The sequence below is a fragment of the Melopsittacus undulatus genome, chromosome 8 (assembly GCF_012275295.1).
Source record: "Melopsittacus undulatus isolate bMelUnd1 chromosome 8, bMelUnd1.mat.Z, whole genome shotgun sequence".
In the NCBI taxonomy this organism is placed as follows: domain Eukaryota; kingdom Metazoa; phylum Chordata; class Aves; order Psittaciformes; family Psittaculidae; genus Melopsittacus; species Melopsittacus undulatus.
In genome coordinates, this window is record NC_047534.1 from 43,959,847 (window position 1) to 43,974,739 (window position 14,893).

The window sequence follows — 14,893 nt, forward strand, 5'->3', positions numbered from 1 at the left end:
GGGGGACTGACAAAGACATTTTAATCGAGATGTTTTTTAGCAGTCTTAATCTCTGTAGACTGAAGTGATAACATTCAGGCAGGTTCAGAAACAGACAGCTGTTTATTTTTTGTGTTTGTGTCGTATTAAGTGGTAGCACCACTGGTAGTACCAGTAACCATTCATTTTCATGTATGAGTGTGCGCTGGAAGTGGATTTACAGGGTATTGCTCAGTAATTATTTGCAGTAGTGCATTTAAAGAAAAAGAAATTGGTAGAATATTGGATGCTATCTTCCCTCCTCACTGACCCCAAAGTAAAAGCAAATACAGTTGTTACAGGCTGAGTTTGATGAGTCATGTTTCCTTCCTTCCTTAAAAATGGACATTAAAATTCTTTTTTCTGTATTTTCAGATTTTCTTGCTATACTTCTGAATTGTTAATTATCTCAAAATTCTGTGACTGTATTTACATTTTTTGTGCAATCTTATTATTTTAGCTTGTTTATTTGCCTAAGGAGTGTTGCAAAAATGGAGTGATGATAGATAATTTTTTTTTTGTGGATAATTTTGGCTGATAGCTTATATGCTGTAGAACACTTGTGAATTTTCTCTTCAAATACTGTATAGAAATTTTCTATTTCCATTTCCCACTAAGTATCGATTTAAAACTAAACCACAGAATTAAAATCTTCAAGAATGTAATTTGCGTCCTGTACTACAACCATTGACTTTGCTGGGAGTCTCTACAGAGTGCTGATGCAGGCAAGGAAGTTCCATCTAGTTATGCTTGTATTCCTCCATTCTTATATAACCTGTTCTTAATCATTTTTATATGTCAGTTGCGTTATAATTTCAGTGAGCTTGGTTGTTTGTCCTCCTAGTATTATTTTTCATCATATCATATGCTGGTCAGCTGTGAGTGGCTGTGATGCCATCTAGTGACTTTTCTTAACATATGTGCATTTTCATTTATTAGGGAACAAAGCCAGATTTATTTTTTGAAAATATATGAACAATACACATGTCAGAGTGTTGGCACCTGGCATTTAGATCATTAGCTGAGCATTCAGAGTTTTGGCCAGCTCTAAAGAATCTGTGGAAGTTATAGAATTATAACTTTTCTAACATTGTGTAAGTACTGTCATTGAATGGTAGGATGTTGGCATTACTAGACTTGATGTGTTTGGTTTGCAGTCCTCCCATGTTCATATATTCTTCATCATAGTTTCTGACTAAATAGTTTTTTACCCTTTTAAAACCCAAGCCTTTTGTCAGCCTCTTTGTCAGCTTGCTTTCTTATCTTCACCTTACTCTCTGTCTACTAAGACCCCCCAGTGCCATTTCTGCAGAGCTGCTCCCCAGCCAGTAAAGCCACCAGCCCATATCACTCCAAGGGGCTCCTCCTTCCCAGGGACACAACTCTCCATTTGTGTTTGTCAGCCCTTTCCTCCAACCTACATAGATCCCTCTGAATGGGGTCTGCCCTCAGTCTACTTCTTCCCTAATTAGTTGCCATTTTCTATCTGTATTCTTTTTTTCTTTGTTTTAAAAGACAGCATAGTTTGTCATTCTTTTATTTCTGAAGCCTACAGCCTTATAATTAAAAGAAATAAATCTCTAGATTTGTTTACAGTACAGCAGCTGTTACAACATTGTCATTGGAACATCCATCTTCCTTTTAAATGCTACCTTCATATTTTCAATCACAGGATGTTCTAGTTAATAATTGCCGATGTTAGCCAGCAATTGTAAATAGCTCAATTTTAAATGAGGTAGGCTTTAATTATCTGATTACAGTCTACCTGCTGGATAAGCAAAAGAGTTCTAGGCTTTCTGCTTTATTTCTCTGACTTATTAAACGTAGATTTTGGAAGGATATTCAGTATTTGGTGTGAAATAAGAAGAGACTATGCAATTTATGTCTAAGTGTTCTAGTCATCATTGTAGGACTTCCTTTTTTATATTGTATTTTCATTTTATTCTTCAATTTTTGAACTTTACTTACCAGTATGGATGTGCCAGTATTTGAACTCATTATTGGGAAAACACGAATGGGAGATTATGAACATTCAAACCATGGTAACTTGGACATAGGTTCTTCCTCACAAAAAGCCCTGCCAAAACCTCCTGCTGATTATAATCATGTTGCTTCCTGTTTTTTCTTTAGGTAATTTCTATCGCTTAGAAGGACAAAAGGATTATCTCCTTTGTGGCAATAGCTCAGATGCAGGGTAAGGTACACTGAAAATCACATATTACCTGTCTAACCAATGTGCAAAATATATCACGCTAAACTTGAGAAGCTAATTTAGCTACATGACTTCACAATAATGCGTGGTCATGGTTTATAGTAAGTAAAAACTTGAATGAGTAAAAATGTCAAATCAGACAATACTCTGCTTTAAATTCCTTTAAAAACCTATTATGTAAACAGAAAATTCCATTTCAGGGGGTAGATTGCATAATCTGTGACTTAAGAACATTCCTATGGGTTTCATGCCATTTCTCATCTCTAAAATGGGCATGGGACACTGGCACTTACCAGCTTTTGAGAGAACATCCTCAGGTTTCTTCTGTGTCTGGACTGGGTGCATGAACTGTCTCACTTTCTGTGACAATTCTTTGTAAATAAATCACATAGTTCTATATTCTAATGATATATCAGTCCATCCCTTTGTTTTGGTTTGTTATGTTTTCAAAACAGATATACTTAAGTCTTTTTTGGTAAACATTTCATGTATATATATAAATAACTATCAGGTAACTTTATGTGTGTATGTAAATATGCATCAAGTATACATGCACATACATGAAAAGAAATATTTATAGTATTTTTCTATAGTGGTTTTGGAGGCAAGAACCTCTTCTACCATTTAGGACTAGAATTGTAACTGAAACAGTGTACTTAGAGTTGATACCAAGATTGGATCACCTAATATATAAACTGATATGTACAATTTTAGGAGATAAAAGTCTTGCTATGGTGGTATTTGCTGTTGAGGAATTGGTAGAATTTGTTAACTTGACTTGACCAATTCACAGACTTGAAGAAACCAAGAAACCTGGTAGGCCAAACCTGCTGAGAGATAGAATTCAGCATAAAAATATGTATACTGACTTTCTGTTTTTTTTCATGGAATTATTCACCATATGGAGTCTCTGTGTTAAGTAAATATGGAAGAGGTATCTGCAGAGGTCATACCAAACTCTTGGGAATAAGTTTTATTTTGTATTTAATGTTGAAAGAAGGTAGGAATAAACATTTTCATTTATTTATTTCCTCTGTTCTGGCTTTTCTAAAAGCACTCTTTTAATTTTCCCACTAAATTTTAAAATATTGTAAGCTGCAAATAGATGCCTAAGGTACAATAATTTAAAAACAAATGTAGTATTATATGTTGTTTTCTTTTTTTATATACATTGGATTACTTTTTTTTTTTAATCTCTTAGTAAATGTCCAGAAAAGTTTATCTGTGTGAAAGCTGGTAGAAACCCCAACTATGGATACACAAGTTTTGATACATTCAGTTGGGCATTCTTGTCACTGTTTCGACTTATGACACAGGACTACTGGGAAAATCTTTATCAGCTGGTGAGTATATAATAAAATTGTGGTTAGTGTCTTACTGGCCCCAAATTAAACATGGAAAGGCCATTCATATTTATATTTCATACCATTGTTGTTGTTTGCAATTGAAAATCAATTTGTGAATGGAGTCAAATTCAGTTGCAGAATTAAGCAGATATGAGCATTTAGTACAGAATCTCACATGATTTCTGAAGAGGCCCATGAAGTTTTTTTATCCTTTATTTAATTTTTGCAATGTATTTTTCATTTTGTGCCTCATTATAGGATGTTATATTCAAAAACTTCAATACTGAGCTTAAATTGTAAAAATAATTCCATGACAGCAAAATCTGGATCTAAATTTTTGTACTGGGAATCCTGGTTTTTGTAACTAAGAATGTTTGTTTTCTATAAATTACTTTTCTTACCATAGATTTTCATACATAGTGTGTGAAAATCTGTTAATAAAAATTGTCTTCTAATTATTTAATCAATTGTGCCATCTTTAATTCTTTTGCTTATTTCATGAGGGAAGCATGCTCACACACGGTAAGCATACCAAGCATCCAACCTGTGATATGTGATTCACATTAAATACTCTGATTCCACATTCTTTTCAAGATTATTAGGCATTAAAAGAGCTTTGTCTCAAAGCAATATTATCCTTAAATATGTTTTTAACATACATGAATGCTCCCTTTTTTTGATTACTTTGGAATTCAGAAAGCTTGTATGATCTTATTACAGAAAAACAGCTCAATAATAGTTTTGCACTTTTCAAATTCAGTAAATGCTTGTGGACTGTAGAACTGATACATGTCTTTACCAGATGGATCATTTCTCTTCTTCTCCTATAGACCCTACGAGCTGTTGGCAAAACATACATGATATTTTTTGTTCTGGTCATTTTTCTGGGTTCTTTCTATTTGATTAACTTAATTTTGGCTGTGGTTGCCATGGCCTATGAAGAACAAAATCAAGCAAATCTGGTTGAAGCAGAACAGAGAGAGGCAGACTTGCAGCAGATGCTTGAACAGCTGAAGCAGCAACAAGAAGAAGCTCAGGTATTTTCTAACAAGAGTTTGAACTTTAGTATATGCCTTTGCATGCTGTTTGTTCAAACCCGAACCAATAATAATTCAATTAACATACAAAAAAAAAAAAGCGCCATTCTTGTTCATCTATTGCAAGTACTTTAGTCTGCTTTCTCTATGGCTTTTTATTGCTTTTTAAATGTATAATGTCTAAAATGTTAATGAATTTCTGAACTGAGAACTAAAAGTACTCCACAACTCAGATTAATATTTTTTTAATAAATACTTTTCTGTAGAGGTAGCATTTAGTAGCCTGTCATGATGTTTTTCCAAATTCTCAGCGTAGGAGTAGTTGCAGTACTTGTGGAATACTTGTCAAGCCTGGATTAGAATTCAAAAGATTTTTATCCTTAAATTTCTGAATAATTTTTACTACCTCTACTGCCACCAGTGAATTAAAGACTGGAAGTAGTACCCATAAGTTTTTTCCAAAGAACATCTTAAGGAAGCTGTTACTTATAGTAACTGTAAAAATTAGTTTACTAAATTGATATAGATTGAAGTATGACTTTATTTAGCTCTTTTGTTTGCAATGGAATTCAATCTAATTGATAAATGTAGTAATTTTAAATTATTTTTCTCATAAAATTTGTGGGTATATACAGTGCCTTCTGGCTTCATGACATGGATGAAAAGCAGAACTTAATTTGAATGGCAGCTTTCATAACTGCCCTTTTATTTTAGCTCATATCGCAGAATTTCATTAGAGGGCTTTCACAAATCTATATAGGCCTTTGTCGCACATCTAGAAGTAATTTGCTATGAATCTTAGGAACAGTGACTGTAGTTTTCTTTAAAATATGGTGTGATTTGTAAATCATCATGTTAAATAATTGCTGTGTCAGGCAATAGCAGCAGCTACAGCAGACCTGACTGAGTACAGCGGTGAAAGTGGGATTGGTGGACCCTCAGATAGTTCTTCAGAAGCATCCAAGATTAGCTCAAAAAGTGCCAAAGAGAGGAGAAATAGAAGGAAGAAAAGAAGGCAGAAGGAGTTCTCTGGAGAAGAGGATGACATGAAGGATGAAAAGGTTCCAAAATCTGAATCAGATGGCAGTATCAGAAAGAAAGGTTTCCGTTTTTCTTTGGATGGGAACAGACTTACTTATGGGAAGCCATTCACATCACCCCACCAGGTACTGTGAATAGTGCAGTTGTTATTTGTGGGTTTGTGAAGTAACCGTATTATCCAACAAACTTCACTGCACATTTGCAAAGTAATAAAACCAAGAAGAAGTAATGTTGCATTGTTCTAAATCTTGACTTAATGTTATTATTTTCTAGATTGTACCTAAAGTTTTTTGATTTGTCTCTCACTTTGCTTAGGATCTGGTGAATCTTACGATGCACAGCACCATTGTGTTTTCCCTAGCTAACTTGAAATAAGAATCCCTTATTAGTGTAGAAGACTAAGGGTATTGATACCTTCTAAGATAATGCATGATCTCTCTAGATCATTAGAAGTTCTAGAAGTCCTGATTTTTCTCTTTAGTACACAGGTGGAAACTACTATGGCATTATGCATTTTCATTCTTTTCTCTCCAATAATTGTTTAGGTATTTTAATGGGTAAATTTACAGTATGACTTGCATCTTTAGTGCACATTTCAAATATACCTAGGGCACTGTATTAAAAATAACGCTGTCAGATTCTTGGGGAACATATTTTATCATTTTTTTATATACATAGGTATGCAGTAAATCTGTGTATGCATTTTGTTTATGTTTCCTTTGCAGTCTTTACTGAGTGTTCGTGGTTCCCTATTTTCTCCCAGACGCAGTAGCAGAACAAGTCTCTTCAGTTTTAGAGAATACGGAAGAGATATAGGATCTGAAAATGACTTTGCTGATGATGAGCACAGCACATTTGAGGATACTGGGAGCAGAAGAGGTTCTCTCTTTTTGCCACGCAGGCATGGTGAACGGCGCAGTAGTAACATTAGTCAGGCCAGTAGACCCTCAAGAAGGCTGACAGTGTTTCCAGTGAATGGGAAGATGCACAGCACTGTGGATTGCAATGGGGTGGTTTCCTTAGTGGATGGACCACCAAGTCTGTTATCACCTACTGGACAGCTTCTGCCAGAGGTGGTAATAGATAAACCAACAACCGATGACAATGTAAGAAAGTTTAAAATTGCTCCATGTTTTATAACCTTTATTGAACCAGACAATGTTTTAGTGGAGTTAAATGCTTTGAAAATGAATGAGAAGTTGTAAATGCTTTTGCATATCTTACTGTAATGGCATGGGTTTAGGGTGACTCAGTCAAAAGTCAGAGGCTGAAGCATGAAAATGAAAGAGGGCAAAGTAGTGCATTTTTATATACCCACAGAGCAAGGATATGCCCACACCTACTTAATGAATCAAATTAGTAATGTTCAATTGCTAAATTTGGTTTAGAACCCAAAATGGGATGCTCAGCTTTCTAAACATTTTGCAAATTGTTTTGTTGTCTTAATGTTTTCTTTCCTTATAGTTTTAGCTTCTTTTAAAAATGTATTTCTGAACTCTCTATTGATAATCTGCTACTTCTACTTTTCCCCTCTGTCCATATATTTGGTATTGTGCAAATCAAGCGTAGTCTTAAAGATGATGTTGACATGTTGAAAGCTCTGAAGCGCTTTTTTCTCTGTAACTGAAGTGTGTTCAGTGACACAACACAGCTTTCATTTTTTTTAATAAAATACCTAAAAAAAGTATTCATTTTTTGGGTCAAGCCAGATTTATTTTGTTTCTTCAGTAGAAATTCATAACATAAATTGGAGATGATAGTTATTAAATGTTAAAGATAACTTTTAAATTAGTTTCGAATATGTATGGACATTAAGACTGATTTTTTTTTTTAAATGAACTCTAAAGAGTAACTTACTGCAGAAAACTTCCTACTGTAAATCACTTATTATAAATATCTTGTGAATTGAACTAGTTCAGCAGTGAAATATTGGTAGAAAAAGCATGAAACTGAAAACTGGGAATTTTTCCATTTCCAGTGCTGTATCAGTCTGGGTTTGTTTCCTTGACTGTGGTCTCCTTTAGTATTTCTTTATGTCTAATGGGGAGCTAATACTAGTTAACTATAATGTGATTATAATCTGGGAATTGAATGTAGAAATCATTTTATGGTATTTTATAAGAATTAACAGCATTCAGAAATATGAAAACAGCAAGTTAGAAAAAATACTAGATTTATATATATAATACAAGGAATATCTGATACAGCAGCACCTAAAGGCTTTGTATACTGTGAATTCATTGAAACAGAAGTCTTTGATAACTGTTTTGCAGTATTTCTGCTTTTGATTTTAATCCCCCCCTTTGTTTCTGTAGAGCACTGCTACAGAAACAGAAGTAAAAAAGCGGTCTATTAGTTCCTATCAGATACCAGTGGAGTTGCTGGAGGACCCCGATTTAAGGGAAAGAGCCATGAGTATAGCTGGCATTATCACAAATACAATGGAAGGTGAGTCATAACTGCAGTTGTGCTACTTTAGAACAGTAACTGTACAAATGAAGGCAATCAGGAAACCTAAAAGCTGCAGTTCTTATTACCTTGTCTTAGGTGTTAGCTTGCAAGCTGAAATACCTTGACCTTTTTGTTTGTTTATTTTTTAAGAAAGATACTACTTCTTGTAGAGAACTTGGTATTCTGCAGGATATAAATTCATTAAATGGTGATAAAAACGAAAAAAAGCCAACCCTTCAGCAGAAACAAAAGACTGAGGGGAGACTTTATAGCAGTCTTCCAATACCTAAAAGGGGACTACAAGAAATCTGGAGAGGGACATTTTACAAGGGCATGTAGTAACAGGACAAGGGAGAATGACTACGCTGACAGATTTGGATTAGATGTTAGGAAAAAATTCTTCACTGTGAGGGTGATAAGGCACTCAACAGGTTGCCCAGAGAACTGACTGCCCCATCCCTGGAAGTAGAGGCCAAGTTGGATGGGGCAGCCTGATTTGGTGGAAGATACACCTGCCCATGGCAGGGGATTTGGAACTGAATGAGCTTTAAGGTCCCTTCCAACCCGAACCATTCTAGTAATTCTAAGTGTGAATGTTATTGACATAGTCTCAGAATAGCTTGAAGGTATTATATCACAATGCAGATATGGAAGACAAAAAATATATTAGCCATTGCAAATACACAGACTGAATAAATGAACAAAAGTGCATGTACATAGTGAAAAAAAATTAAGCAGGCTAAATATGTTCTATTTAAAGAAAATGTTTATAATGGAATAAGAAACATGTTCTAATTAAACTAGATAACATGTATGTGTTTTTTACTAGTTATTCATGTTTAGCAATACAGATATTGGAAGAAATACCTTGTGATAAGTTTTCTACTATATTGTAAAAATGTGACAGTGAATTCAAGGCCAGACCTTAGGTAATAAGGAGAACAAAATTTGTAGGAAGATTATTTGGAACAGTGGAATTATTACTAGTGAAATTCTTGATAAAGTTTTCAAAGACCTAGTTGTGATGAAATTAACCTTATTTTTCCTGAAAATAAGTATTTGAACATTTGAGAGGACTCTGAAGTTGGAAGTCGCACAGAGAAAACTGTCCCTAAATGTAAGCATAAATATTTTAGGTTTTTTTGTAACAACATCATATGATATTAAAAATAGATAACTTTATCAATTATTAGCTCAAAATTCTTGAGGTTTTTCTCTTAAGTCTCCTGAAATCTGAGGAAGTTTCTCCAAACATCCTTAACGTGTCTATGGATAAAGATTAAAGCCTGAAAAAGCAGATAAACAAACCTCTATCTTCACTTTCTCCAAATCATAGTTCACTAGATTTTTTTTTTCTACAGAACTTGAAGAATCCAGACAAAAATGTCCACCTTGCTGGTATAAGTTTGCCCACACTTTCTTAATTTGGAATTGCTGGGAGCCCTGGTTAAAAGTGAAGAATATAGTTGAATTTATTGTAATGGATCCACTTGTTGACCTACTTATAACTGTTTGCATAATTTTAAACACGCTGTTTATGGCCATGGAGCATTACCCTATGACTAACAATTTCTGTATTGTGCTTAAAATAGGAAATCAGGTAAGTTCCCTAGTGGGCACAGCCTCTAGGTTGGGTTTGAGGTGGTTGGTTCATTTGTTTTATAATGGCAATAATATAGATCATGTTATCTGGTGTAGTTTTTAACCTGTGTTTGTTATGAAAAATAATTCTGCTGATTATGATGTAACAAAATAATAAAACAATTCTGTTACTAGAATATATGAAATTCTAGTATATGTTGGATTGTATTCAGTTTTAAGTCTAGAGTTGTTAATGTGTCAATATTTTAATTTTAGGCTTATATTTTTAGCCAATATCAACATAGTTCAATTTTTTCACCTTAACCAGGAGTCAGAGAGCATTATCTATGGACAGTAATCATGTCACTGTTTAAAATAAATTCAGGATGTGTTTGAGGAGAAAGACAGGGGAGATGAATAGGTGAGGAACAATGACTGTTGCAGACGTCTGTCTTGTGATCATGCCTGTGTGTTTTACCCAGGAAGTACAACCATTTTTTCCTATCATATTTAATATTAATGTAATTTTGAGCCCTGTGAGTGTAAGTGTTCCTCAGTGCTGATAAGAATTTGTGTTTACTTCCAGTCTCTTTTAAGAACTGTCAAATGCTCCTGGGTTTTTGTTTATTTGTTTGTTTTGGGTTTTTTTTTTAAGTTTGCTCATCTTTCCAGTAAAAGATAACAATTTACGCAGTTCTGGAGATACTGGTGGTCATACATCTACAGTAAACACACCAAATTATGTAAGACGAGTTTGCTTTCTGCTTCAGGTGGTGTCAGAGACATTGAGAGGCAGAAAGGAGCTTTAGTTTAAGTATGAGCCTTGGCATTATTGGCCTTTTGTTTTTTGGGTCTTTTTGCCGCTAGAGAGAGAAGATGCGCTTACTGTATCTAAGGTCTCATGAAAACTCTTAATGGTGCATCACTCTCCAGTTCATGATCAGTTCATATTTTTTTCACACACCTTTATTTTAAAGCAGCTTCCATTGTGGCAAAAGCAATTTTTATTATCTTGCTGAGAAAAGTTCTTTAATTAGATGGGCAGCAAATACGAGGAGCAAACAGGAGGCCTGTTAGGAATAGTTTATTCTTCACTAGTCACTAAACATGTCTCAGGTTTAACTTCAGTTAATAGTGTTATGCTGTAGCTCATTTTAATGTTGTCACCTTTTCTGTGAGTTCCTGCTTGTGTCAATTTTCTTTAGTGGCATTCTGCTGTAAGAGGAATTGTTACTTCTTAAGTGTTCTTTATGTGCTGATTCAACATACTCATACTCATCCATAAAGTAACAATAAACATTCTTCCTTCAGGTTTTTACTGGAATTTTTGCAGCAGAAATGGTTCTCAAGATAATTGCCATGCATCCTTTTTATTATTTCCAAGTTGGCTGGAATATTTTTGATAGTTTTATAGTTACCCTTAGTTTGGTGGAGCTTTTCCTGTCAAATGTGGATGGATTATCTGTTCTGCGATCATTCAGATTGGTAAAGAAATAAGTGATTATAATATACCTGTGTTAATTAATTCATTATATTTTTTGATTGTAAATAAGACATTTTAGTAATATGTGTATTTTTTGCTAAGTGTCACAGGATAACTTTACAAGCATGTTTTAAAAAATTATCACTGATTAGTGTGTGCCATTTTATGGTTCAGAAGCAACTAAGTAGTTTTCAAGGGAAGGAGCTGTAATTTTTTTGTAATTGTTTTGACACAGATGGGTAAAACACAGTGAAGTGTACAATTTATTTAATGCCTATTAAGCGATATAAACAAAACATTTGTAGTCTTCTGTCTGTTTTGATATCTGGAAATTGCAAGTCTAGAAATGTTCTTTTAAAATGTAGAAATTATAAAATTCATATTTTTTTAATTTAAAAAAACTGGGTGGGGGGGTTTTTTATTATTTTTTTTTCCTCCCTGGCAAAATAAAGTATGCTTTATCTTATTAAAAAAAAAATTAAAAATGAGAAATTAACTATGAAACATTTTTTAACCTGTGATGTCTTTCCATTTTGCTTTATCTGAAAACAAAAAATATTTAATACCTTTTTTATTTTAGATGGATTATGGGTAATAAGGAGTATCAATTATATTTTTCCCCTTCATAATTTAAAATTTTTGACCTAGAGCTTGTGTTTGGCTTTTTTTTTTTTTTCCAGACTGTGGAGGCAGTATTCTTTTGGAACACCATTTTTTGAGAATTTCTTAATCCTTTTTTTTCCATCAGTAGAATCCTGTTGAGCTTTCTTGTGGTTTTTGCTTTTTTTGTTTGGGTTTTTTTATGTGATTTGTTTCTGCACATAATTGTTGATGTGTATGCCTTGTTCAGAATTCATTATCTGAACAAATTCAACCAGTGTGCTGTTTCTTTCATGTAGAAAAGAATAAATACGCTATACAAAAATGAAGAAAGTCTAAAATGTATAAGGCTTTAGAAGTGTGGATTTTGTGAAACTCCTGTTTCTGTGTAAATTATGGCTGATGGCATCATGCTGAAGTTTTTTATTGTCATTGCTGAGAGTCACTAGTTAATAATGTGTTGTTAGTTTCTATACTGTTTTTGTAACTACTCCAAATAACATCTCTGTCTTTTTGGTTTTCAGTTGCGAGTTTTCAAATTGGCAAAATCTTGGCCAACGCTAAATATGCTGATTAAGATTATTGGCAACTCAGTGGGGGCTCTGGGGAATCTGACCCTGGTGCTGGCCATCATTGTGTTCATTTTCGCTGTGGTTGGGATGCAGCTCTTTGGGAAAAACTACAAGGAATGTGTCTGCAAGATCTCTGACAAATGTGAACTTCCACGCTGGCACATGCATGATTTTTTCCACTCTTTCTTGATTGTATTCCGAGTGCTGTGTGGGGAATGGATAGAAACAATGTGGGACTGCATGGAGGTTGCAGGCCAACCCATGTGCCTTACGGTCTTCATGATGGTCTTGGTGATTGGAAACCTTGTGGTATGTAGCCAAAATAATTTGAGAATTCATTTAGAGAAATTACTGGTTCTGTTACCATTCTGAAGTTTTAAAGCATCATTAAATGTATTATTTAAATAGGGGGTTTATTATTTTTGTTATGAGTATAGGTGCTGAAATAGTTTTATGTTTGTTAGGTTTTTGATCCTATGTGGGATTTTTTTTCCACTTTTTCTGTTCTTTCCTATAAAAATTACTACTTTAACATTCCTAGGCTGTGAAATGTAAGACATATTGAGCCTTGCACAGCCAACTTTTAATGCAACTTGAGTCAAGAAACTTGAACTGCAAAGCAGAAGTTCTGCAGAAGAAGGAGATTCAGATACTTTTTCACTCCTTCAGCTTTTTGCTTCTTGTCTTTTAAATGCTTTTTACAGACACTTTTAGAGCGGTCTGTACTATGTCTTCCTCTTTCAGAGGAAAACATCAGATCTGTACATTAATGATTTGTACATTGTTGTGTATAAGCCTGTATTCTTGAAAGTTTTGTGGTCATTAACTCACCAGTATCTGAGGCCTTCATTTCTCTGCCTGTTGCTCTGCTTTTCTCATTGCCTGCTGAGTCTTCCACTATTAGTCTACATCTTTTCTTTAGGCAGCTTTCAATAGCAAAAGAGATTTTAAATTAGCCATCCTGACAGCATTCTTTAGGAATAGAATTTCCAAGAATAAGCTAACTGTCTTTAAACCAGTCATGTATTACTACCAGTAAACAGCCACTTGCTTCAGGATTTTCTCCAGATCTATTGTCTTAGAGAGCTGTTTGGTTGACCAAATAAAACTCCTCCTTGAATAGTTTTCTAAACCAGAAGACAGAACTTTGTGGAATGAAGTATCCATCTCTGATTTGTTTGGGTTTTTTTCTAATTTTTTTTCGCAGTATTTACTGTGTTGTGATTTTATACCTTAGATCTAGCAGAATTTCTTTCATGAGCAGACAATCTGTGCTGCATATTCAGGGCTCTGTTATCCAGTTGTCTCTCTGTATTGCTTATGTATAGTTTTATTCTGTTGCCTTCAACGCTGCATAGAAGAGCTGATGTGAAGGCTTTTAAGAGCTGGTATTCTGCTCTTTGGCTATCCTAGTACCATTTGAGCTACTGGTAAACTCTGGGCTTATATAACTGATACCTGTTCTATGTTTTGTCTTGCTGAATGAAGAGGATGAGTTGCGGGTTAGGAGGCAGGGTGTGCTTCACATTTTTTAAGTTACTTACAGCAAAATATTTTGAGATTAAGAAAGCTCTTTACTGCACATATGAAGTATGTCTTCTGTTGAAGAGTGTTTTCCTGTCCCAGAGAAGTAAACATTTTTGATCTGTTCAGTCAATACAAAAGAATCATTTATTTCTGACCTTCTACAAACATAGAAGGGCAGGTGTTGTACTTAAACTGAATTTACATTTTATTTACTGCATATTTTCCAGAATCATATACAGCAAAGGAAAACATGAAGTCTGAGTTAATAATGGGTGATAGAAGAAGCATGTGAATGAAATTCAGCTGCATTGTCTCTTTTTATCTTTTTTTTTTTGGTTTGGGGTTTTTTTAGGTATTGAACCTTTTTCTGGCCTTGCTGCTGAGTTCATTTAGTTCGGACAGCCTTTCTCCTACAGAGGATGATAATGAAATGAACAACTTACAGATCGCTGTTGCAAGAATTCAGAAGGGAATAGGTTATGTGAAGAAAAAAGCAGGTGAATGTGTCCGAAAGGCATGCTGGGGGAAACAAGCTGCTGTAAATCAAACAGCAACAGATCAAGTGCATGAGAGACTTGAGAAAGACCATTGCATTTCCAACTATACCATCGCTGAAATAGGGAGAGATACGAATTATCACAAAAATGAGAATGGAATGGCCACTGTTATAGGTGGCAGTGATTATACATCATTCATAAACAACCCAGGCCTTACAGTTACAGTACCAATAGCTGCTGGAGAATCTGATTTTGAACATCTAAATACAGAAGAGTTTAGCAGTGACTCGGATTTGGAGGGAAGCAAGGAGGTAAAATTTAAATATTTTATATTTGGTTTGAATGAATTATATGAGTTGTGTTCTTTCTTATGTCTCTTTCTGCGTAGAATAGGAAGTTATTGTAATATGAAATTGTTTCTACTGAGATATATAACCTGAAATGTGAAAGTGGAGCTAAAGAGAGTAGGAAATCCGTGCAGAATTGTATAAACATGGCCAAACCTGTTTATAAGAGGGTTTTGAAAAA

The 14,893-nt window shown here is 34.4% G+C and overlaps 1 protein-coding gene across 9 annotated transcripts in view; it reads left to right on the forward strand.

Moving 5' to 3' along the window:
- Positions 1 to 14,893, forward strand: part of LOC101879201 (sodium channel protein type 2 subunit alpha-like) — a 39,648-nt gene that overhangs the window by 6,430 nt on the left and 18,325 nt on the right. For 3 of the 9 annotated variants that reach the window (XM_005152629.2, XM_005152630.2, XM_005152631.2), the window contains exons 7-16: positions 2,149 to 2,212; positions 3,432 to 3,573; positions 4,407 to 4,613; positions 5,489 to 5,779; positions 6,380 to 6,727; positions 7,970 to 8,102; positions 9,467 to 9,705; positions 10,998 to 11,171; positions 12,294 to 12,650; positions 14,221 to 14,676. In XM_005152629.2, coding sequence (XP_005152686.2) covers positions 2,149 to 2,212; positions 3,432 to 3,573; positions 4,407 to 4,613; positions 5,489 to 5,779; positions 6,380 to 6,727; positions 7,970 to 8,102; positions 9,467 to 9,705; positions 10,998 to 11,171; positions 12,294 to 12,650; positions 14,221 to 14,676 — 2,411 coding nt within the window. Of the gene's footprint in view, positions 1 to 2,148; positions 2,213 to 3,431; positions 3,574 to 4,406; positions 4,630 to 5,488; positions 5,780 to 6,379; positions 6,761 to 7,969; positions 8,103 to 9,466; positions 9,706 to 10,997; positions 11,172 to 12,293; positions 12,651 to 14,220; positions 14,677 to 14,893 lie in introns of all 9 variants that reach the window. The other 6 variants (XM_013129915.2, XM_031052074.2, XM_013129914.2 and 3 more) reach the window with 3 other exon arrangements.